At 43.4% G+C, this 24,359-nt stretch overlaps 1 protein-coding gene across 3 annotated transcripts; it reads left to right on the forward strand.

Annotated features, from left to right (window-relative positions):
- The first annotated feature begins 14,335 nt into the window (after positions 1–14,335).
- LOC123080599 (probable anion transporter 7) lies at positions 14,336–17,389 on the forward strand. 3 transcript variants are annotated; one of them, XM_044503538.1, is made up of 2 exons: positions 14,336–14,694; positions 15,662–17,303. In XM_044503538.1, exon 2 carries the CDS (start codon positions 15,795–15,797, stop codon positions 17,103–17,105), a length of 1,311 nt encoding a protein of 436 aa, XP_044359473.1. In that variant the 5' UTR covers positions 14,336–14,694; positions 15,662–15,794; the 3' UTR covers positions 17,106–17,303. The 3 variants fall into 3 exon arrangements, with proteins under 3 accessions (XP_044359473.1, XP_044359474.1, XP_044359472.1); XM_044503539.1 differs by having other exon boundaries at positions 14,336–14,690; XM_044503537.1 differs by having other exon boundaries at positions 14,339–14,694; positions 15,515–17,389.
- Positions 17,390–24,359: the final 6,970 nt, after the last annotated feature.

Consider the following 24,359-nt stretch of genomic DNA (forward strand, 5'->3'; position numbering starts at 1 on the left):
ATCAAAAAATTCAGAAAAATAAAACTAATTCATTTTAAAACCTTAAAAATACAAATAATATATCAAAAAATTCAGTTCATCGATCCCTTGAAGGTTTGACAAAAGGTTTGATACATCATTCAGTTCATCGACCAAATACAAATCATCCGGATTCGCCATCGTACGTTTTAATTCACATGATCCATTCAACAAAGTTTGGTACAATACATTATTACACATCAATTCCTCCCTTGTGTCCCTGCTTGCTTACGATTGTGCCGTATCCATGGAGCATCCTCATCATTTAACTTAATGCTTGGGTCAGTGTTCACTTTGAAGGACAGAATTTCACCAAACATATTATAATCTTCTGACATGTCTGTCTTGTCCTCCACTCCCACGATGTTTCTTTTCCCTGAAAGAACAATGTGGCGCTTTGGATCATCGCATGATGTACTGATCGTTTTCTTATCTTTCTGTTTCCTCGGTTTGCTACTCATGTCCTTCAAATAAAAAACCTGAGCGACATCTTTGGCAAGGACGAAGGGTTCGTCAAGGTAACCAAGATTGTTGAAATCCACCATTGTCATTCCGTATTGCTCGTCCATCTTTACCCCACCTCCTGTTAGCTTGAACCATTTGCACCGGAACAAAGGGACCTTAAAGGAGGGTCCATAGTCAAGTTCCCATATCTCCTCTATGTAACCATAATATGTGACCTTTTGCCCATTCTCGGTTGCTGCATCAAAGCGGACACCACTGTTTTGGTTGGTGCTCTTTTTATCTTGGGCGATGGTGTAAAATGTATTCCCATTTATCTCGTACCCTTGGAAAATCGTTATAGTCGAAGATGGTTTCTTGGCCAACATGTACAGCTGATCTCTAACATCATTGTCATTCATTAAATGTTTTCGCAATCAACTGCCGAAAGTCTCCATGTGGGCCTTTCTAATCCAGGATTCAGGCTTCCCCGGGTTGTTCGAGTGTAAAATATTCTTGTGTTGCTCGAAGAACGGAGCCACCAAGCTGGAATTTTGCAGAACTGTGTGGTGTGCTTCAGTCATAGAATGACCGTCCATACATATCGTTGATTTCCTTCCGATCGTGCCTTTTCCACTTAGTCTCCCCTCGTGCCGCGATTGAGGAATACCAATCGGCTTAAGGTCAGGAACATAGTCAATACAGAACTCAATTACCTCCTCATTTCCATAGCCCTTGACGATGCTTCCTTCTGGCCTAGCACGGTTACGAACATATTTCTTTAATATTCCCATGAACCTCTCAAAGGGGAACATATTGTGTAGAAATACAGGACCGAGAATGGAAATCTCTTCGACTAGGTGGAGCAGGAGGTGCGTCATAATATCGAAGAAGGATGGTGGGAACACCAACTCGAAACTGACAAGGCATTGGACCACATCGTTCTGTAACCGTGGTAGATCTTCTGGATTGATTACCTTCTGAGAGATTGCATTGAGGAATGCACATAGCTTCACAATGGCTACTCGAACATTTTCCGGTAGGAGCCCCCTCAAAGCAATCGGAAGCAATTGCGTCATAATCACGTGGTAGTCGTGAGACTTCAGGTTTTGGAACTTTTTCTCCGCCATGTTTATTATTCCCTTTATATTCGACGAGAAGCCATACGGGACCTTCATACTGCTCAGGCATTCAAAAAAAATGACCTTCTCTTCTTTGGTAAGAGCGTAGCTGGCACGACCTTGAAACCATTCCGGATGCCGGCCATCTGGGTCTTTCAAAAGTTGCTGGTCCTGCCGTGCTTCCTTTGTATCATTTGTCTTCCCATACACGCCCAAGAAGCTTAGCAGGTTCACGGAAATATTCTTCGTAACATGCATCACGTCGATTGCAGAGCGGACATCTAGGACTTTCCAATATTCTAGCTCCCAAAATATAGATTTCTTCTTCCACATGGGTGCGTGCCCGTCAACTCCCCGCGGAACTGATTGTCCGCCAGGACCCTTTCCAAAGATGACTTTCAAATCCTTGACCATATCAAATATCTCAGCACCAGTACGTTCCGCAGGCTTTGGCCGGTGATCTGCCTTGCCGTTGAAATGCTTGCCTTTCTTTCTTACGTTATGATTTCGGGGAAGAAATCGACGATGACCCAGGTACACGTTCTTCTTACAATTAACCAAACGTACACTTTCAGTCTCATGTAAGCAGTGTGTGCATGCATTGTATCCCTTATTTGTCTGTCCCGAAAGGTTACTGAGAGCAGGCCAATCGTTGATGGTTACAAAAAGCAACGCTCGTAGGTCAAATTCCTCTCCTTTGTGCTCATCCCAGACACGTACACCAGGTCTGGCCCACAACTGTAAAATTTCATCAACTAATGGCCTTAGGTACACATCGATGTCGTTCCCGGGTTGCTTTGGACCTTGGATGAGCACTGGCATCATAATGAACTTCCGCTTCATGCACAACCAAGGAGGAAGGTTGTAGATGCATAGAGTCACGGGCCAGGTGCTATGGCTGGAGCTCTGCTCGCCAAAAGGATTCATGCCATCAGTACTTAGACCAAATCTTATGTTCCTTGCGTCAGCTGCAAAATCTTTGAACACTCTGTCGATCTTTCTCCATTGCATTCCATCAGCGGTGTGTCTCAACTCCCCGTCGGACTTACGGTCCTCTTTATGCCATCGCAACGACTTGGCATGCTTTTTGTTCCTGAACAGACGTTTCAACCGTGGTATTATAGGAGCATACCACATCACCTTGGCGGGAACCCTCTTCCTGGGTTTCTCGCCCTCAACATCGTCACCAGGGTCATCGCCTCTGATCTTATAACGCAATGCAGTGCATACAGGGCATTCATTCAAATTCTCGTATTCACCGCGGTAGAGGATGCAGTCGTTAATGCATGCATGTATCTTCAGAACCTCTAAACCTAGAGGGCAGACAACCTTCTTTGCTTCGTACGTACTGGAGGGCAACTCGTTATTCTTCGGAAACATGTTCTTCAACATTTTCAGCAAATTTTCAAATGATGAGTCACCTACACCTTCCTGTGCCTTCCATTTTAGCAAATCCAGTGTGCAGCCCAGCTTTTTCAGACTATTATCGCATCCTGGATACAACGACTTTTTGTGATCCTCTAACATGCGATCCAAATTCTCCCTATCCTTGTCAGTTTCGCAGCGTCTCCGTGCATCAGCAATGGTCCGACCAAGATCATCAGCGGGCTCATCATGTGCCTCTTCTTCACCTTCACCTAACCCTTCCCCACCTTCAGCATCATCCTCCATGAAAGTATCACCGAAATGATCATGATAGTTGTCATCGATATCATCCCCTTCTTCATCTTCTTCCATTCTAACCCCTCTTTCTCCATGCTTGGTCCAACAATTATAGCTTCGCATGAAACCGTGCCGAAGCAGGTGCATGTGAACGTCTCTTGAGGAGGAGTAACCCTTCTGATTCTTACAAACAGCACATGGACAGATAATAAAACCTTGCTGCTTGTTCGCATTTGCCACTACGAGGAAATCTTTCAAACCCGTAGTGAACTCGCCGGAGAGTCGGGGACCGTACATCCATTGCCGATTCATCTGCATTATTATTATATAAAGTATATAATTGACCATCATGCATTTGTTAAACTAACTAGCTAGAAATAATACAAATTAAACAATGAACTACACACATGCATATTTTATCAATGACACATGAAAGGTTCAAGTTGCTAACCGCGATCGCGAAGGAAAAATAAATGAGAAAGCTCAAGTGTGGCTCGGACACTTCGTATCATGTTTGTTTCAGGCTCTCAGGCATTTCATCGAACACCTTGTGTGCATAGGAGGAACCAAAAGCAAACCCGCCACCCCCTTCTGAATATTGTGAAGTGAGCTGAGTGAAGTGAAGTGAGCTGAGTCCTATATATAGGGATGGGCCTTTAGTCCCGGTGGCCTGGCCAACCGCGACTAAAGGCCTTCGGGGACCTTTAGTCCCGGTTGGCCAGGCCAACCGGGACTAAAGCCCCTCCCGTCCGCCAGCTGTCGACCGAGCGCGCTGGGCCCAGATAGTTGGTCGCGGGTCTCCTCCCGAACCGCAACTAAAGACCCCTTTGTCGCGGTTCGATTATTTTGGGGACTAATGGGGGCGTATGGAAGCCTCTTTTTCTACTAGTGTTAGTTCATCAATATCACTAGTAAGTTCAATGTGTTCTGTTCATTAATTAGTTCAATTTCTTTAGTATTCATTTGTTTATTCACTTCTTTAGTTTATATTACATCATTAATTCTTATAATTATCAGTGTTTTTTTTTGTTCTTTTCACATTCTCGTTTGGTGCACTATCTCACTACGACGAACAATGAACTACCATAGGTGGTATGTAGGGGTTTTCACGATTTCTTAGATATGTACTCTTCACAAATCATTATTTCATTATGCAGGCATGTCTATATATGTATCTTCACTCTTCACTCATTCTATATTTTGTCATTCATTCATCACTATTCACTTATCAGGACATTTGTTTCATCCTTTAAGTATTTTGTTAAGTCCATTCTCTATTCCTTAGTCATTTGTTCCATTTAACTTGATAACACAACATTTTATCATCGATTGGAACACTTTTTGTTCATGTGTAGTTCTGACCAGCTAATCAGTGATGGTCACTGCCTAGAACTAAGAATTAGAGTTATATGTACCTATGTTCTGATTCCAAATGTTTGAGTTATCATTAATACATTTTCATAGGTTTTTTTTATTTCCTATCATTCAAAGATCAGGACACTTTCAATCCATATTTTTTGGTGGAGTGTTGATGAATGGTGTGTGTCATACCTGGCCAAATGGCTCGGCACGGCCCGGCCTGCGGTAAACGTGCACGACACGACCCGCGACGGCACGACTAATAGCCGGGCCGTGCCGGGCCGGCCCACGGGCGGGAGCTCGCACCCTAGGCACGGCCCAGCTACTAATTGGGCCGGCCCACCTGAAGGAAATATGCCCTAGAGGCAATAATAAAGTTACTATTTATTTCCTTATTTCATGATAAATGTTTATTATTCATGCTAGAATTGTATTAACTGGAAACATGATACATGTGTGAATACATAGACAAACAGAGTGTCACTAGTATGCCTCTACTTGACTAGCTCGTTGATCAAAGATGGTTATGTTTCCTAGCCATAGACATGAGTTGTCATTTGATCAACGGGATCACATCATTAGGAGAATGATGTGATTGACTTGACCCATTCCGTTAGCTTAGCACACGATCATTTAGTATTCTGCTATTGCTTTCTTCATCACTTATACATGTTCCTATGACTATGAGATTATGCAACTCCCGTTTACCGGAGGAACACTTTGTGTGCTACCAAACGTCACAACGTAACTGGGTGATTATAATGGTGCTCTACAGGTGTCTCCGAAGGTACTTGTTGGGTTGGCGTGTTTCGAGATTAGGATTTGTCACTCCGATTGTCGGAGAGGTATCTCTGGGCCCACTCAGTAATGCACATCATTATAAGCCTTGCAAGCATTGTAACTAATGAGTTAGTTGCGGGATAATGTATTACGGAACGAGTAAAGAGACTTGCCGGTAACGAGATTGAACTAGGTATTGAGATACCGACGATCGTATCTCGGGCAAGTAACATACCGATGACAAAGGGAACAACGTATGTTGTTATGCAGTTTGACAGATAAAGATCTTCGTAGAATATGTGGGAGCCAATATGAGCATCCAGGTTCAGCTATTGGTTATTGACCGGAGACGTGTCTCGGTCATGTCTACATTGTTCTCGAACCCGTAGGGTCCGCACGCTTAAAGTTCGATGACGGTTATATTATGAGTTTATGTGTTTTGATGTAACGAAGGTAGTTCGGAGTCCCGGATGAGATCGGGGCATGACGAGGAGTCTTGAAATGGTCGAGACGTAAAGATCGATATATTGGACGACTGTATTCGGACATCGGAAAGGTTCCGAGTGATTCGGGTATTTTTCGGAGTACTGGAGAGTTACGGGAATTCGCCGGGGAGTATATGGGCCTTATTGGGCTTTAGGGGAAATAGAGAGGAGAGGCTGGGCGCCCCCCCAAGGCCTAGTCCGAATTGGACTAGGGGAGGGGCTGCGCCCCCTCCTTCCTTCTCTTCTCTCTCCCCTTTCCTTGACTCCTACTCCTACTACTTGGAAGGGGGGGAATCCTACTCCCGGTGGGAGTAGGACTCCTCCTAGGGCGCGCCATAGAGAGGGCCGGCCCTCCCCCTCCTCCACTCCTTTATATACGGGGAGGAGGGCACCCCTTGGAGATACAATAATTGATCGTTTGATCTTTTAGCCGTGTGCGGTGCCCCCCTCCACCATAGTCCACCTCGATAATACTGTAGCGGTGCTTAGGCGAAGCCCTGCGTCGGTAGAACATCATCATCGTCACCACGCCGTCGTGCTGACGAAACTCTCCCTCAACACTCGGCTGGATCGGAGTTCGAGGGACGTCATCGGGCTGAACGTGTGCTGAACTCGGAGGTGCCATGCGTTCGGTACTTGATCGGTCGGATCGTGAAGACGTACGACTACATCAACCGCATTGTGCTAACGCTTCCGCTTCCGGTCTACGAGGGTACGTGGACAACACTCTCCCCTCTCGTTGCTATGCATCACCATGATCTTGCGTGTGCGTAGGAATTTTTTTGAAATTACTATGTTCCCCAACAGTGGTATCAGAGCCAGGTTTTATGCATAGATGTCATATGCACGAGTAGAACACAAGTGAGTTGTGGGCGATATAAGTCATACTGCTTACCAGCATGTCATACTTTGGTTCGGCGGTATTGTTGGATGAAGTGGCCTGGACCGACATTACGCGTACGCTTACGCGAGACTGGTTCTACCGACGTGCTTTGCACACAGGTGGCTGGCGGGTGTCAATTTCTCCAACTTTAGTTGAACCAAGTGTGGCTACGCCCGGTCCTTGCGAAGGTTAAAACAACACCAACTTGACAAACTATCGTTGTGGTTTTGATGCGTAGGTAAGAACGGTTCTTGCTAAGCCCAGTAGCAGCCACGTAAAACTTGCAACAACAAAGTAGAGAACGTCTAACTTGTTTTTGCAGGGCATGTTGTGACGTGATATGGTCAAGACATGATGCTAAATTTTATTGTATGAGATGATCATGTTTTGTAACCGAGTTATCGGCAACTGGCAGGATCCATATGGTTGTCGCTTTATTGTATGCAATGCAATTGCCCTGTAATGCTTTACTTTATCACTAAGCGGTAGCGATAGTCATAGAAGCATAAGAGTGGTGAGACGACAACGATGCTACGATGGAGATCAAGGTGTCGCGCCGGTGACAATGGTGATCATGACGGTGCTTCGGAGATGGAGATCACAAGCACAAGATGATGATGGCCATATCATATCACTTATATTGATTGCATATGATGTTTATCTTTTATGCATCTTATCTTGCTTTGATTGACGGTAGCATTATAAGATGATCTCTCACTAAATTTCAAGATAAAAGTGTTCTCCCTGAGTATGCACTGTTGCCAAAGTTCGTCGTGCCCAGACACCACGTGATGATCGGGTGTGATAAGCTCTACGTCCATCTACTACGGGTGCAAGCCAGTTTTGCACACGCAGAATACTCAGGTTAAACTTGATGAGCCTAGCATATGCAGATATGGCCTCGGAACACTGAGACCGAAAGGTCGAGCGTGAATCATATAGTAGATATGATCAACATAGTGATGTTCACCATTGAAAGCTACTCCATTTCACGTGATGATCGGTTAAGGTTTAGTTGATTTGGATCACGTGATCACTTAGAGGATTAGAGGGATGTCTATCTAAGTGGGAGTTCTTAAGTAATATAATTAATTGAACTTAAATTTATCATGAACTTAGTCCTGGTAGTATTAGCATATCTATGTTGTAGATCAATAGCTCGCGTTGTTGCTTCCCTATGTTTATTTTGATATGTTCCTAGAGAAAAACTATGTTGAAAGATGTTAGTAGCAATGATGCGGATTGTATCCGTGATCTGAGGATTATCCTCATTGCTGCACAGAAGAATTATGTCCTTGATGCACCGCTAGGTGACAGACCTATTGCACGAGAAAATGCAGACGTTATGAACGTTCGGCTAGCTCAATATGATGACTACTTGATAGTTTAGTGCACCATGCTTAATGGCTTAGAATAGGGACTTCAAAGACGTTTTGAACGTCATGGACCATATGAGATGTTCCAGGAGTTGAAGTTAATATTTCAAGAAAATACCCGAGTTGAGAGATATGAATTCTCCAACAAGTTCTATAGCTAAAAGATGGAGGAGAATAGCTCAAGCAGTGAGCATATGCTCAGATTGTCTGGGTACTACAATCGCTTGAATCAAGTGGAAGTTAATCTTCCAGATAAAATAGTGATTGACAGAATTCTCTAGTCACGATCACCAAGTTAGTAGAACTTCGTGATGAACTATAATATGCAAGGGATGACGAAAGTAATTCCCGAGCTCTTCGCGATGTTGAGATCGACGAAGGTAGAAATCAATAAAAGAGCATCAAGTGTTGATGATTAACAAGATCACTAGTTTCAAGAAAAGGGCAAAGGGAAAGAAGGGCAACTTCAAGAAGAACGGCAAGCAAGTTGCTGCTCAAGTGAAGAAGCCCAAGTTTTGACCTAAGCCTGATACTGAGTGCTTCTACTACAAAAAGAACTGGTCACTGGAACAAAAGTATATTTGATATACATGTTATTGATGTGTACTTTACTAGTGTTTATAGCAACCCCTCGGTACTTGATACTGGTTCAGTTGCTAAAGAGTAGTAACTCGAAACGGGAGTTGCATAATGAACAGAAACTAGTTAAGGATGAAGTGACGATGTGTATTGGAAGTGGTTCCAAGATTGATATGATCATCATCGCACACTCCCTATACTTTCGGGATTAGTGCTGAACCTAAATAAGTGTTATTTGGTGTTTTGCGTTGAGCATGAATATGATTTGATCATGTTTATTGCAATACGGTTATTCATTTAAGTTAGAGAATAATTGTTGTTCTGTTTACATGAATAAAACCTTATATGGTTACACACCCAATGAAAATGGTTCGTTGGATCTCGGTCGTAAGTGATACACATATTCATAATATTGAAGCCAAAAGATGCAAAGTTAATAATGATAGTGCAACTTATTTGTGGCACTGCCGTTTAGGTCATATTGGTGTAAAGCGCATGAAGAAACTCCATGCTGATGGGCTTTTGGAATCACTTGATGCTTGCGAACCATGCCTCTTGGGCAAGATGACTAAAACACTGTTCTCCGGAACAATAAAGCGAGCAACAGATTTGTTGGAAATCATACATACTAATGTATGTGGTTCGATGAATATTGAGGCTCGTGACAGGTATCGTTATTTTCTGACCTTCACAGATGATTTGAGCAGATATGGGTATATCTTCTTGATGGAACATAAAGTCTGAAACATTTGAAAAGTTCATATAATTTCAGAGTGAAGTGGAAAATCATCGTAACAAGAAAATAAAGTTTCTATGATCTGATCGTGGAGGAGAATATTAGAGTTACGAGTTTGGTCTTCATTTCAAACAATGCAGAATAGTTTTGCAACTCACGCCACCTGGAACACCACAGCGTAATGGTGTGTCCGGACGTCATAACCATACTTTATTAGATATGGTGCGATCTATGATGTTTCTTACCGATTTACCACTATAGTTTTGGGGTTATGCATTAGAGACAGCTGCATTCACGTTAAATGGGGCACCATCGAAATCCGTTGAGACGACACCTTATGAACTGTGGTTTGGCAAGAAACCCAAGTTGTCGTTTCTTAAAGTTTGGGGTTGCGATGCTTATGTGAAAAAGTTTCATCCTGATAAGCTCAAACCCAAATCGGAGAAATGTGTCTTCATAGGATACCCAAAGGAGACAGTTGGGTACACCTTCTATCACAGATCCGAAGGCAAGATATTTGTTGCTAAGAATGGATCCTTTCTAGAGAAGGAGTTTCTCTCGAAAGAAGTGAGTGGGAGGAAAGTAGAACTTGATGAGGGAACTGTACCTGCTCCCTTATTGGAAAGTAGTTCATCACAGAAATCTGTTCTTGTGACTCATACACCAATTAGTGAGGAAGCTAATGATGATGATCATGTAACTACAGATCAAGTTACTACCCAACCTCGTAGGTCAACCAGAGTGAGATCAACACCAGAGTGGTATGGTAATCTTATTCTGGAGGTCATGTTACTTGACCATGACGAACCTACGAACTATGAGGAAGCGATGATGAGCCCAGATTCCGTGAAATGGTTTGAGGCCATGAAATCTGAGATGGGATCCATGTATGAGAACAAATTATGGACTTTGATTGACTTGCCCAATGATCGGCGAGCCATTGAGATTAAATGGATCTTCAAGAGGAAGACGAACGCTGATAGTAGTGTTACTATCTACAAAGCTAGAATTGTCGCAAAAGGTTTTCGACAAGTTCAAGGTGTTGACTACGATGAGAGTTTCTCACTCGTATCTATGCTTAAGTCTGTCCGAATCATGTTAGCAATTGCCGCATTTTATGAAATCTGGCAAATGGATAAACAAAACTGCATTCCTTAATGGATTTATTAAAGAAGAGTTGTATATGATGCAACCAGAAGGTTTTGTCGATCCAAAAGGAGCTAACAAAGTGTGCAAGCTCCAGCGATCCATTTATGGACTGGTGCAAGCATCTCGGAGTTGGAATATACGCTTTGATGAGTTGATCAAAGCATATAGTTTTATACAGACTTGCGGTGAAGCCTGTATTTACAGGAAAGTGAGTGGGAGTACTACAACATTTCTGATAAGTATATGTGAATGACATATTGTTGATCGGAAATAATGTAGAATTATTCTGCAAAGCATAAAGGAGTGTTTGAAAGGAGTTTTTCAAAGAAAGACCTCGGTGAAGCTGCTTACATATTGAGCATCAAGATCTATAGAGATAGATCAAAATGCTTGATAAGTTTTTTCAATGAGTACATACCTTGACAAGATTTTGAAGTAGTTCAAAATGGAACAGTCAAAGAAAGAGTTCTTGCCTGTGTTACAAGGTGTGAAATTGAGTAAGACTCAAAGCCCGACCACGGCAGAAGATAGAAAGAGAATGAAAGTCATTCCCTATGCCTCAGCCATAGGTTCTATAAAGTATGCCATGCTATGTACCAGATCCATTGTATACCCTACACTGATTTTGGCAAGGGAGTACAATAGTGATCTAGGAGTAGATCACTGGACAGCGGTCAAAATTATCCTTAGTGGAATAAAGATATGTTTCTCGATTATGGAGGTGACAAAAGGTTCGTCGTAAAGGGTTACGTCGATACAAGTTTTGGCACTGATCCAAATGACTCTATGTCTTGATCTGGATACATATTGAAAGTGGGAGCAATTAGCTAAAATAGCTTCGTGCAGAGCATTGTAGACATAGAAATTTGCAAAATACATACGGATCTGAATATGGCAGACCCGTTGACTAAACTTCTCTCACAAGCAAAACATGATCACACCTTAGTACTCTTTGGGTGTTAATCACATAGCGATGTGAACTAGATTATTGACTCTAGTAAACCCTTTGGGTGTTGGTCACATGACGATGTGAACTATGGGTGTTAATCACATGGTGATGTGAACTATTGATGTTAAATCACATGGCGATGTGATCTAGATTATTGACTCTAGTGCAAGTGGGAGACTGAAGGAAATATGCCCTAGAGGCAATAATAAAGTTACTATTTATTTCCTTATTTCATGATAAATGTTTATTATTCATGCTAGAATTGTATTAACCGGAAACATGATACATGTGTGAATACATAGACAAACAGAGTGTCACTAGTATGCCTCTACTTGACTAGCTCGTTGATCAAAGATGGTTATGTTTCCTAGCCATAGACATGAGTTGTCATTTGATCAACGGGATCACATCATTAGGAGAATGATGTGATTGACTTGACCCATTCCGTTAGCTTAGCACACGATCATTTAGTATTCTGCTATTGCTTTCTTCATCACTTATACATGTTCCTATGACTATGAGATTATGCAACTCCCGTTTACCGGAGGAACACTTTGTGTGCTACCAAACGTCACAACGTAACTGGGTGATTATAATGGTGCTCTACAGGTGTCTCCGAAGGTACTTGTTGGGTTGGCGTGTTTCGAGATTAGGATTTGTCACTCCGATTGTCGGAGAGGTATCTCTGGGCCCACTCAGTAATGCACATCATTATAAGCCTTGCAAGCATTGTAACTAATGAGTTAGTTGTGGGATGATGTATTATGGAACGAGTAAAGAGACTTGCCGGTAACGAGATTGAACTAGGTATTGAGATACCGACGATCGAATCTCGGGCAAGTAACATACCGATGACAAAGGGAACAACGTATGTTGTTATGCGGTTTGACCGATAAAGATCTTCGTAGAATATGTGGGAGCCAATATGAGCATCCAGGTTCCGCTATTGGTTATTGACCGGAGACGTGTCTCGGTCATGTCTACATTGTTCTCGAACCCGTAGGGTCCGCACGCTTAAAGTTCGATGACGGTTATATTATGAGTTTATGTGTTTTGATGTACCTAATGTAGTTCGGAGTCCCGGATGAGATCGAGGACATGACGAGGAGTCTCGAAATGGTCGAGACGTAAAGATCGATATATTGGACGACTATATTCGGACATCGGAAAGGTTCCGAGTGATTCGGGTATTTTTCGAAGTACCAGGGAGTTACGGGAATTCGTCGGGGAGTATATGGGCCTTATTGGGCTTTAGGGGAAAGAGAGAGGAGAGGCTGGGCGCCCCCCAAGGCCTAGTCCGAATTGGACTAGGGGGAGGGGCTGCGCCCCCTCCTTCCTTCTCTTCTATCTCCCCTTTCCTTGACTCCTACTCCTACTACTTGGAAGGGGGGAATCCTACTCCCGGTGGGAGTAGGACTCCTCCTAGGGCGCGCCATAGAGAGGGCCGGCCCTCCCCCTCCTCCACTCCTTTATATATGGGGAGGGGGGGCACCCCTTGGAGATACAGCAATTGATCGTTTGATCTTTTAGCCATGTGCGGTGCCCCCCTCCACCATAGTCCACCTCGATAATACTGTAGCGGTGCTTAGGCGAAGCCCTGCGTCGGTAGAACATCATCATCGTCACCACGCCGTCGTGCTGACGAAACTCTCCCTCGACACTCGGCTGGATCGGAGTTCGAGGGACGTCATCGGGCTGAACGTGTGCTGAACTCTGAGGTGCCGTGCGTTCAGTACTTGATCGGTCGAATCGTGAAGACGTACGACTACATCAACCGCGTTGTGCTAACGCTTCCGCTTCCGGTCTACGAGGGTACGTGGACAACACTCTCCCCTCTCGTTGCTATGCATCACCATGATCTTGCGTGTGCGTAGGAATTTTTTTGAAATTACTACGTTCCCCAACACCACCGACACGCCGGGCCCGCTATTTCGTCTGCTATTTGACGCATTGGGCGTTTTTAGCCTGTTTTACCTATTGGGCCATATAGAGATGTATAGAAAAAAAAACCGTAATCGATCCGTGCCGTGCCAGCCCGTGTGCTCAGGCTACCAGCCCAAGCACGGTCCAGGGCGTGCCGCATGCCGGGCCCGTTCCGTGCCTGGCACATGGCGGGTCGTGCCGGCATGCTCAGGGACCGGCCTGGTTAATTAGCCCGGCCCATTTGGGCAACTATAGTGTGTGTGTGATCACTGCATTTATATGTTTGGCCAAATAGTTGTCTATTTTTCGTAGAAGAGTTTCTGAATACACTTTATGTGTGTGTAATTTGTTTTTTTTAAAACGTGTGTGTAATTTGTTGGCATCTAGAAAGTACTAGAGGAAGTTGCTACGACCGTGTTGGCAGAAGCTGCAGCCAGCCATGGTGGAGCTAACCGGCTTCGACTCGTGTCACGACTGGCGGTGGCAAAAGCTACAACTGGCGTCGTCTCGTGCTATGACTTTTGGCGGCGGAAGCTACAACCGGCCACATTGACCGACATAGGTTTTTTGCTGGAACTAACGGTGGCAAAGCTGCAACCAGCGACGTCACTTGCTGGAACTGGCAACATTGAGTGTTGGCACTGGGTACGGCCATTTGCTAGAACCAGCCACATAGATTGTTGGGACCGAAAGGACGAAGCAAGCGGAGCAGATCCGACGGTTCACATTAGTCGCATCCTACGGCGCGGATTGCGACCGATCGAGGCTGGCGCCGATCGACCGGCGCCTGGCAATGGCCTAAACCAAAACGCACGTGCTTCTCGCAGTGGGGAGGTGGGGAAATGGCGTCGGTGAACAGTTGACCACTCGATCTATCCTCCTCACTTTTCCTATTTCCACTCCACCACGCGGTTCGGGCGCGCTCCAACTCCCAGCTCCATAAACTCCAGATCCATAGGAGTCGGCGCGCTGCAGCTCGTCCGCCGGCGGCAGCCCTCCCCACCGCCGCGGCCTGCCTTGCCCCGCCTTGAGTCGCCTTTCACCGCCGGGCTCCCCCCTTGTCTGCCTCCGGGCCCCTCCTTTTCTGCCGCCGTCGTCGACCATCTCCGCCGCCGTCCCCGACCACCGGACTCCCTCCTTGTCTGCCGCCGTCTTCCCCGACCACCGGACCACGCAGGCTGTGCGCCTCCTCTGCCTCCCCGACCACCTCGCATATCAACTGAATCACAGTAGGTGAGTGAAAAAAATTGCATTTTTCTTTGATTGGTACTAGTATTTTGCTGCGATGTGCTACGGTGGTGTGCTGCTGCTAGACTTGTGGATGGTCTGTAGGACTGATGATGTGCTAGGATGCTCATTTGGGGTTTGGGCGCTGGGGATTTGGGGTTTCGAGTATCAGATCTCTGGGCGATCTGGTCCGGCACTGGTGGTTGGTGGCGAATGCCGCCGGTTTTCGGTTAAGATCTCGCGAGCTTGGTGAACCCTTCGGATTTTTAGATTCACATCTGTGTGAAAGGTGCAAAATTTGCGGACCGAGATCTGATCCTGCTTACTCAAATCTCCTGGATCAGTGCAAATGTGTGGGCATTGTGTGTTCCGTTGGGAACCACATGATTACTTGATTTATTGGGACCAGGGGTTTAGTTTGTTCTTACTTGCAGTTGAGTTGTGCGTCAAAGCTTGGTCTCGTCATGCCTGAGGAAAACACTTAGCATTACGATTTGGTACATGGATATGTGTAAGATCAATCTCAATCCGTATACAATACAGGTCTCTATGGGCATGTTCATCTAGATTAGCATCTTTACTTCATAAACGGCGCAAAAATTCTGAGTATCTTGGAATGCTTTCTTTCCTTTTCTGGGAATGTGAAGGTTGTGACTGTGTAAACTGTGGGTCCTACAAATTGCAGTTTGCATTTAAAGAATAGTTGATGATAGTGTAGGATTCTAAATCTTTTTCTCACATTGCATAATGGTAAATGTAATATGCATGCCTTGATTCATCTAAGATCTAACTGAGCGGTGTTGGTTTTTCCATCTCCATTGAGCAGGTCGCTTGAGTTAATGTGCACCATATAGTGCTTTGTCTCTGTTAAATTGCTTATGAGATCAGTAAACTGCTATGGATATATGAAGCACAGCTGAAGAAGCCCATAGTGTTTCATACCAGTGAATGATCAATATTTTGTCTGTTTCAGATCTTAGTACCACTAGAGATGCAAGGAAGAATGACAGATTTATGGTAAACCCTGGTAAATATTCGTGGGAGGTCAACAAGTGGCGCCCTGATTAAGACTGCTACAACACTTTGTGGTTCATCTCTAATTAGTGATGGCGAGAATGAAGATCCCAAAGCGTTATGTCATAGTATTGCTGACATTCATCTGCACAAATGTTTGTTACGTTGAGCGTGTGGGTTTCTCGATTGCGTACACCGTAGCAGCTGATGCAATCAACGTGAATCAAGCAAACAAGGGCCTGATACTCTCCATGTTCTATTATGGTTATGTTTTGTCGCAAATTCCTGGTGGATGGGCAGCTCAGAGATTGGGAGGCAGACGTGTTCTGCTACTGTCATTCCTGTTGTGGTCTTTGATATGCGGTCTAATTCCACTGGACCCCAACAGAGCAGTCATTCTGGTCCTTTCTCGCCTTTTTGTCGGTGTAGCACAAGGTTTCATATTTCCTGCCATTCACACAGTCCTGGCACAATGGGTGCCACCGCAGGAGCGCTCTCGCTCAGTGTCATTAACAACCTCAGGGATGTACCTCGGGGCAGCTTGTGGCATGTTGTTTTTTCCAAGTCTGGTGAAGCACATGGGACCCCAATCTGTATGTTTAGTCGAAGCAGTACTTGGAGTAGCATGGTCTGTAATATGGTTGAAGTTCTCCAGTGAGCCACCTCGCACTGACCTTCCAAAAGTGGCAATGCCAAAAGTAGCATCTCGGGAGAAGATTAAGGCGCAATCAGTAGGGGTTGTTGCACCTCGCACTGTAAAGATACCATGGCGAAAGATTATCTTCAGTCTACCTGTTTGGGCAATTGTCGTGAACAACTTCACCTTCCACTATGCCTTGTATGTTATCATGAACTGGCTGCCTACCTATTTCGAACTAGCCCTTAAGCTTAGCCTCCAGGATATGGGATCGTCAAAGATGCTTCCCTATTTCAACATGTTTATATTCTCCAACATTGGTGGAGTGGTTGCTGATCACTTGATTACAAAAAGGATCTTATCAGTTACCAAGACAAGGAAGCTCCTTAACACCATTGGGTTTGTTGTCTCGGCTGTTGCACTCATGGCCCTCCCTTCATTCGGGACGCCCTCAGGGACTGTGATCTGTTCATCGGTGTCTCTTGGCTTTCTGGCTCTAGGAAGAGCAGGGTTTGCCGTGAATCACATGGATGTTGCTCCAAAGTTCGCCGGCATAGTGATGGGGGTTTCCAATACAGCTGGGACATTGGCTGGGATAGTTGGCGTTGGCCTCACGGGAAATATTCTGGAGGCTGCAAAGGCTTCTAACATGGATCTAACGAACTCCGAAACCTGGAAAACAGTCTTCTTTGTTCCAGCATACCTCTGTATTTTTAGTTCAGTCATTTTCTTGGTCTTCTCAACTGGTGAGAAGATTTTTGAATAGAGGATGATTATTTTTGCCTGTTCTTTTCTTGTCATTTACGGGCGGCGAGGCAGGATAGAAACACGGGAATCTCACATGTATTTTATTCATTATACCTGTCAGATTTCAGAGCTCAGACTGCATCCCACACATATTAAGACTTATGTTATGTTAGGAGGAATAACACTTGTCCGTAGTAAATTGTGTTATTTGGAATGATCCTATGACTCTGTTATTCCAGCTGGCTGGTTGGCCTATTTACAATACGTTGTGTAAGCTGGGCATACATCATCTTTGTTTTGTAAGTCATTTTCCTGGGGATAGGAAACAATGTGAATTGTGCAGCAAGAAGTCAGGATGACATGACAACATTTTGTTTGCTGGCAGGATCTGAAAAGAAAATGTGATTGGTCTACATTTGATCTAAATGAAATTTCTATTTAAAGGTAAATCTGACTGGAACATGGACGCTCCCTTTGGCTGTGTAGAGGCGCATTTTTATGTTTGATAAACCTGCTGGAAGATGTTTATTTCACTGTAAGTGAGCAGTAGAACCTGAAAAACCTGTGCCCACACATCCCTAGCAAGCTCCATTCCTTTACATTCACATGTTAGTTCAACTATATTGGGTAAAGTTGAGGGCCTCTTTGATTCATAAGGTTTCAAAAACACATTGATGTGCATAATTGGGTGTTTAATTCACAAGAATAGGACAAGTACAGGAAGCCTAAAATATTATGGTCAAATTAAGATTTAACCATATGCAAAGGTAAGATGAAGATATTATTATATGCTACTTAAGGCCTTTGCCTTGTTCTTCATGCATATGAATGTGAAAGAGAAATTTCAATGCTTTGAATCAAATGGATAAAATAGTAGGAAAAATCTTATTGATATGGTTTTCTTATGAATCACAGACACCATCAATGTAAAGTCTTGAGAAAACTACGCTTTGCAACCAGTAGTCATTACATATACCGCTGTCCATTGTGTCCTCTCGTGGAAAGTAGTAATCTAAACGCTTTTATATTAGTTTACGGAGGGAGTATTATTTTTGAACAAGAGCAGCAGGGCGGGATGGTGATCCTACCAGCTTACAATACAAGATACATTAACAAACAAACAAAAGGAATATAAAAAACAGAAATCTTGTCCACGCGTCGGCAAAGCAGAGACAATAGATTCATGGCCCTGTTTTCCCCAGTCATCTCGCACAGTTCAAGGTTAGAGTATATGCTTGTGGACTTTTATATAGAATATGAGAATGGGGAACTATCATTGAAAATCTTTTGTCAAGCCATCAAACGGGTGACAAGTGAAGTGTTTGGCTATTTTTGTGATTGTAAATGTTTATAGGGAAAAATATTTTTTGCCAGGTTTTTCATCTAAATATTCGATTATGAGCACTACTTTTTTTTCCGTTGCAGCTCAAATTTTTTTCCTATGAAAATTTTCATATCTATTTTTCTGTATCTTTCGATAACAGAAATTAATTTTCTATGGGAGTATGTCGCTCGGAGACATTTGGCAGTCTTCCTATTCTGAATTTCTTCCAGTAGCGTAGAGTTCAGACACGACTTGCTCTCTTATACTTTTCAAACTTCTGGCACTAACCTAGTTGCTGATGGCATTACCACTTGAGATATTTCCACCCCCAAAAGTACTGCTGCGAGCGCTGCCTTCAAGTTTCGGTTAGTCCAAAGCGTTTCAAGATGCCTCCCATTCCTAATGAACTACAGACGCACTTCCACTAACTTCTTCTATTTGCCATTCCTCTCACCCTCTCTCGAGGCTCTCAACTCAATTCTTGTTAACTAGGAGCTACTTGCTTCATAAGAAGAGCTAATATATGAGGTGGGAGGAAGACTACGGTCAAAAAATGGGTATGCAAGTATTGAGCAGGAGAAGGCAATGCATCCTTATATAAAGGCACGTGCCATAGGCCGAGAGTGTTCACCTCTTTTCTGAAAAAAGTATAGGAAGACACATGTACAAGAAAATAAAGTTGATACCTATGTGTGTTGCTTCAACTTTATAATGCGACCACAAGCACCTTACATAGTAGTATTGCTAGAATCCTAAAAAAAAATAGTATAGCTAGAAAAATACTCACTTCATTTCTTTATGTAAGGTGTATTATTTTTGGCACGGTGATCATGGCATAAAATTAGACAATTTCAGACAAAACTACCCTTGACAAATCATTGGTTAGTGGCAAGTAAATCAATTAGTCCAGGAAATAAAGAGGTATACACAATCAAGAGACAGATATTTTCCTTCTTTTCCTAGAAGGAGATATACATGCAATCATAAGAGAGATACTTTCCTATTTTCTGGAGGGCTAAGAACGGAATAAGGAGGAATTAGAACAAATGCACCTTAATTGTGAAATTTTATCAAAAAACAAATACAACTTTTTTTGATCGGTAACAAATACACCTTATATTAAGAAACAGAAGGAGTATATAACAATAGTAAAAGAAACAGGCCCAGCCCATTAAGAGAGGCAAGTCACGAACGAACGTGATCTCCTTTCTTTCGTTCTCTCCGATAACGCCGCTGCAATCTCATTCGTCTCCCAGTCTCTCCATATTTCTCTCCCCCAATTGATTGCCCCGAATTCCTAAGAGACTCCAACTCCCCAAGCTAATCAATTAATTTGTGTCACTGTCCCCATGGATTTCTTGGGTGTCTTTCATCATATAACTAACCCCAAAGCCATTAGTGGGCCGGAGAAGAGAAGCCGACGAGGACGCCAACCCGCGGCGTGGCCGTCCATCGTCAAGGCTCTGCCAGGGTCCGAGCCTCCGAGGGTAGTAGGCGGTGGAGTATTATGCTATATGACGAATTGATGCAATGATATTTGACCGGCTTGATCTTTTCTTTTACGTCAGTACAATGAGGTAGGTTCTGCTGTTTATGACATTGCTTGCATTTGGATTATTGGATAGCTGGAGCATGGGATTTCTTCCAATGTACTCCAAAATGAGTAAATTAACTGTTGGCCTAACTTATTACAAGTACCAGAGGAGTCTCGGGCAGAATAAAAGCTTTCATTACATTGGCCCAACTTGTTACAAGTACAAATGTTTACATTTGTTTTGTTGATTCTCATCTACCTCATGTGTTTTGCTCAAAGAAGTTTTTTTAACCCATGTGTCATATAATTTTACACGGAAACTCACGGATATTTTTATTGTTGTATCTCTTTTTTCCTTTCGATAAACTTTCAAATTCCAAAAAAAATCAAAATTTAAAAAACGTTTCATTTGAAAATATTTTCTCAAATTAAAAAATGCTTGTGGTTTTCAAAAATATAAAATTTGAAAATATATTCACAAACTAAAAAAATCGCTTTTAAAAATATGTTCAAAATTTAGAAACAATTTGAATTTAAAAAATGCTCATGTTCTCCTAATATTTTGCATTTTCAAAAAATATTATTTTTTTTCTAATTTTTTATCGCTTTTGTAAAATGTTCGCAAATTGTAAAAAAACTTTCACGTTTTCAAAGTAATGTCGTCCAATTTGAAAAGATTGTTCGTGTTTGCCAAAAAAGTGTAAAATTTGAAACACAATTCACGTTTACAAAAATGTTCATTTGAAAAATTCTCTCGTTTTCAAAATTTTACATTTTTGCAAAATGTGCAGAAATTTTAAATAATTGTTTCCGTTTTTGCAAAAAAAATATTCTAAAAAATTTCAATTTATATGCTGCAGTAGTCTCGTTGGTTACAGAATCCAGTTTCCTACAGGTCGGGTTGCTATAGTATCGGGTTGCTATAAGAAACTGGTGCGCTATATAAAACCCGACCCGCTACAATGTGTCTAAAGAAAATACCAAGAAGCCCCTTGAAGAAATTGGGGTCGCTACATGTTTTTTTTTTTTTGAGAATTGGGGTCACTACACGTGAGCGCGCCTCCGTGCGAGTGGGCTGGCCCAGGCGGGGCAGAGGGCACCTGTTTTGCACTGGCATTCATGTTTTTTTTTTTTGCTTGTGATTGTGCTCAAAAGGAACTGTGCTAATTTCATGGTATTTCACAACAAATCGAGTTACAATTTGCGTTTTCCCATCCTGTTTGATTTGATCTCACAAGGTCTTATGGCCTTAACCTTCACATATGTCCAGCATGTGCTGGTGAACTGGTGATAGGAAGCAACCGAGGCCTCCATTGCAACGGCAAGTGGAGGGACGTATTTCCGGATGCTTCCCATTTCCAACGCATCTGACCCCTCCTGTTATCATGTCATTCCCGTTTATCACTTTCTTCTTTCCATGTCTTAATCTCATTTGTGTCGATTTGGCGGCTTCAAATTGAGAAGCAGAGCTTGCTAAGATGGGTAGTAGGCTAAAGGAAAAGGAGTGCCCATCAATTGGATATATACTCAGCTGGGTTTGGAAGTATGAAGAGGAGCCATATACTTTATATATATGTGTAAATGGTGTGGGCCCGTGTAAAGATCGTCATAGTTTCTAGTTAAATATCTCCTGTGTACTACAACTCATCAATGATCTCTTGCTCTAGTAAAGTAGAGGATAGGTATCTCAGTGGCATTAGTGATATCTCAACTCATCAATTGTTTCTTGTTTCCATCTCCATGAACGTAGCAAGAAACCAGTTTCAAAAAAAGAAGTACCAATAAACCTACAGACACTTGCAGAGTTCTTTTTCTCACTACTCTGCTATTGAGGAGTAAATAGCAAAAAGCTACCACATTATAGGCTAGGGTTACAAAAAACTACCTCTTTTCTTAATTTCCCAAAATGCTAGCACAAATTTGGTTCGCTGTTCCAAAAAACACTAGTGAGTAAAGCGTTAACTTTTAACTGCGGTTATGACAACTTTGGCCCACCCGTCAGGTCTGATGTGGCATAAAACTCAACACCGTTAGCTTTGGCCGTTATGACAGGTGGAACCCACATGTCATTCACTTCCAAAAAAATAAAAAGCAATCGGGACCCTATACCTTTCTAGAAAAGCAATCGGATCACTGTAAATGTCTAAAAAAGCAATCAAGTCCCTGTAACTTTCTAGAAAAAAGCAATCGGGTCCTGTGAAAAAAATTAATCGGGTCCTGTGAAAAAATTAATCGGGTCCTGCTTGGCTGCCGGCGAGCTCATCCCTGCTTCGGCTGCCGCGGCCTAGGGTCGCCGCGCGCGCTGATCCTGGCTGCGCACCTTCCACTCGCCAGTGAGGAGAGCCAGAGAAGTGATGGGATGGCGAGGGAGCTCCAGCTCTCCCTTCATTGGCCTCCGCCGCCACTCCCGTGTATGTCCCTTCCCGCGCGCTTGACCGGGAGAGTCCCTCTTCTCCGGCACTGGTGACGCCAGCCCGGCCCGCTCACCCTCGCTTCCACGCTCCCCCCTTCCGATACCGACGCAGCAGTGAGTAGCAGCATGCAACGGCAGCGGCATGCAGCATCGGAGAATTGCGGCGGCGGCGGTGGAGAGCAGCAGCAACAACAACACACAGCAGCAGCGGTAGCTTCTGCCCATGGCGTTGGGGCTACGGGAGAGAGACAGAGCAAGGCGCATAGGGTGGGTGTCGTGATATAGAGAAGAGAAGAGAAGGGAGAGAAGAAGCTGACATGTGGGCCCCACCCGATCATAACCGTCAACTTAACTGTTTGTTTATATAACGGTGCTGACTTTTTTGCCACGTGGAACTGACGAGCGGGCCCTCCATGTCATAAACCAGATTAAACCATTCAGTCACTAGTGTTTTTGGAACAACAAACCAAATTTGTGGTAGCATTTTGGGAAGTTAAGAAAAATGTTAGTTTTTCGTAACCCTATCCCATAATGTGGTAGTTTTCTGCTATCTACTCTTTGTTTAAAAGGGGAAGTTAAGAAGTTGGCATCCATGTAATATATTTTTTGAAAAGGGAAATATATTAATATCACGAAGATGCCAATTTCTCTGTTTAAAATTTGCTCTAAAAGCCAAATCAAAATACACACATATTGTTTGAATGGATTATAATTTCCTCGTGGGCGCTGGAGCTCCACTCAGATCTACCCACACTCAGTCATACGAAGCCAAGGTCGGAATGCTGCGCCGTTGTAGGATCACAGCAATCACACATGCTAAGGTTGATCCTGTGTGTTGGTCCGGCTCTAGTTGATCCTCTGTGTCGCCATCCAAACTCGGGAAGGTCAAGTGCCCACTGCCACCATCACAACTCACATCATTGAGCGCCTACACTCGTCCAAGTACAAACATCATTGAGCGCCCAGTCAGACGAAGCCAAGGTCGGAATACTGCTCCATTTATAGGATCTGTCAGACCAGAGCCCTCCATCTCCTTCGCCATGGTCGCTCACTCGATCACAGTTGTAGCGCACGCTAAGGTTGACCCTACATGTTGCTCCAGCTCCAGTTGACCCCCTGTGTTGCCATCCAAACCCGGGACAGTGATGCACCCTCTGCTACCAGCATAAGCGACCGATCACCATTCACCCATCCCCACAATGCCGACGTCCCCTCCCACTAAACCCTCTCATGGCAACCCCAACACAAGCACCAAGAAGAATTAGTTCTCAGAGTTCGGTGAAGATGGCGAGCAGTATAGGGGAATAGGGCATAGCGCTAAATCACTCTTTGCATTGTTTGTCGTAGGTGTGAATTATAGCATGACTGATTGTCTTTCTTCCTGTTCATGTAGCTGGTCATTGGTACTTATCTTTACCATGAGTGGTAGTCTGTTATCTTGTTCTACAATTTGGCGTTTGCCAACTTGGTATACTGATCGTTGTAGCATTGCACTCTGCTTATCTTTAGTGAAATACGTGCACTGTGTGTTCTCGAAATCAGCATTGTACTCTGCTTCTCCTGGATTAAATATGTGTTCTTGGAAGAAACACCGGACTACTTTAAGTATTGCAATATATTTTATCAACAAGGTAAATAGGTTGCATGAAAAAAATTCAGTCAGTAGCCAAATTTAGTAAATCAAATATCGAGGAGGTAATTTTCTTTCAATTGGTTTTGGATGAAGATCTATTTCAGATTAAGTACTACTCATCTTATTAACTTGTAGTTCATGATTTTTTAATTGTATTCATAGATGTTGAATATTTTTTTTCAATAATACAGGAGATAACGTGAGTCTTCATTAAAAGCTGCATGATTAGTAACTCCCAGTATAGGAACATCTTCCCAATTTGGGCACTCGCAGAGTACCGGCACCGAGTCTTGGCTGGTGGCAGCTAGTACTTATGTGTTTAGGGGCAATGAATTTGTGCAGTCTGTAGGAATCTGCAGATCATTTATT

This window comes from Triticum aestivum, chromosome 3D (genome assembly GCF_018294505.1).
Source record: "Triticum aestivum cultivar Chinese Spring chromosome 3D, IWGSC CS RefSeq v2.1, whole genome shotgun sequence".
In the NCBI taxonomy this organism is placed as follows: domain Eukaryota; kingdom Viridiplantae; phylum Streptophyta; class Magnoliopsida; order Poales; family Poaceae; genus Triticum; species Triticum aestivum.

Excerpts from the sequence above, each read along its gene's own strand:
- LOC123080599 (XM_044503538.1), top strand. The coding sequence starts at position 15,795 with ATGGCGAGAATGAAGATCCCAAAGCGTTATGTCATAGTATTGCTGACA.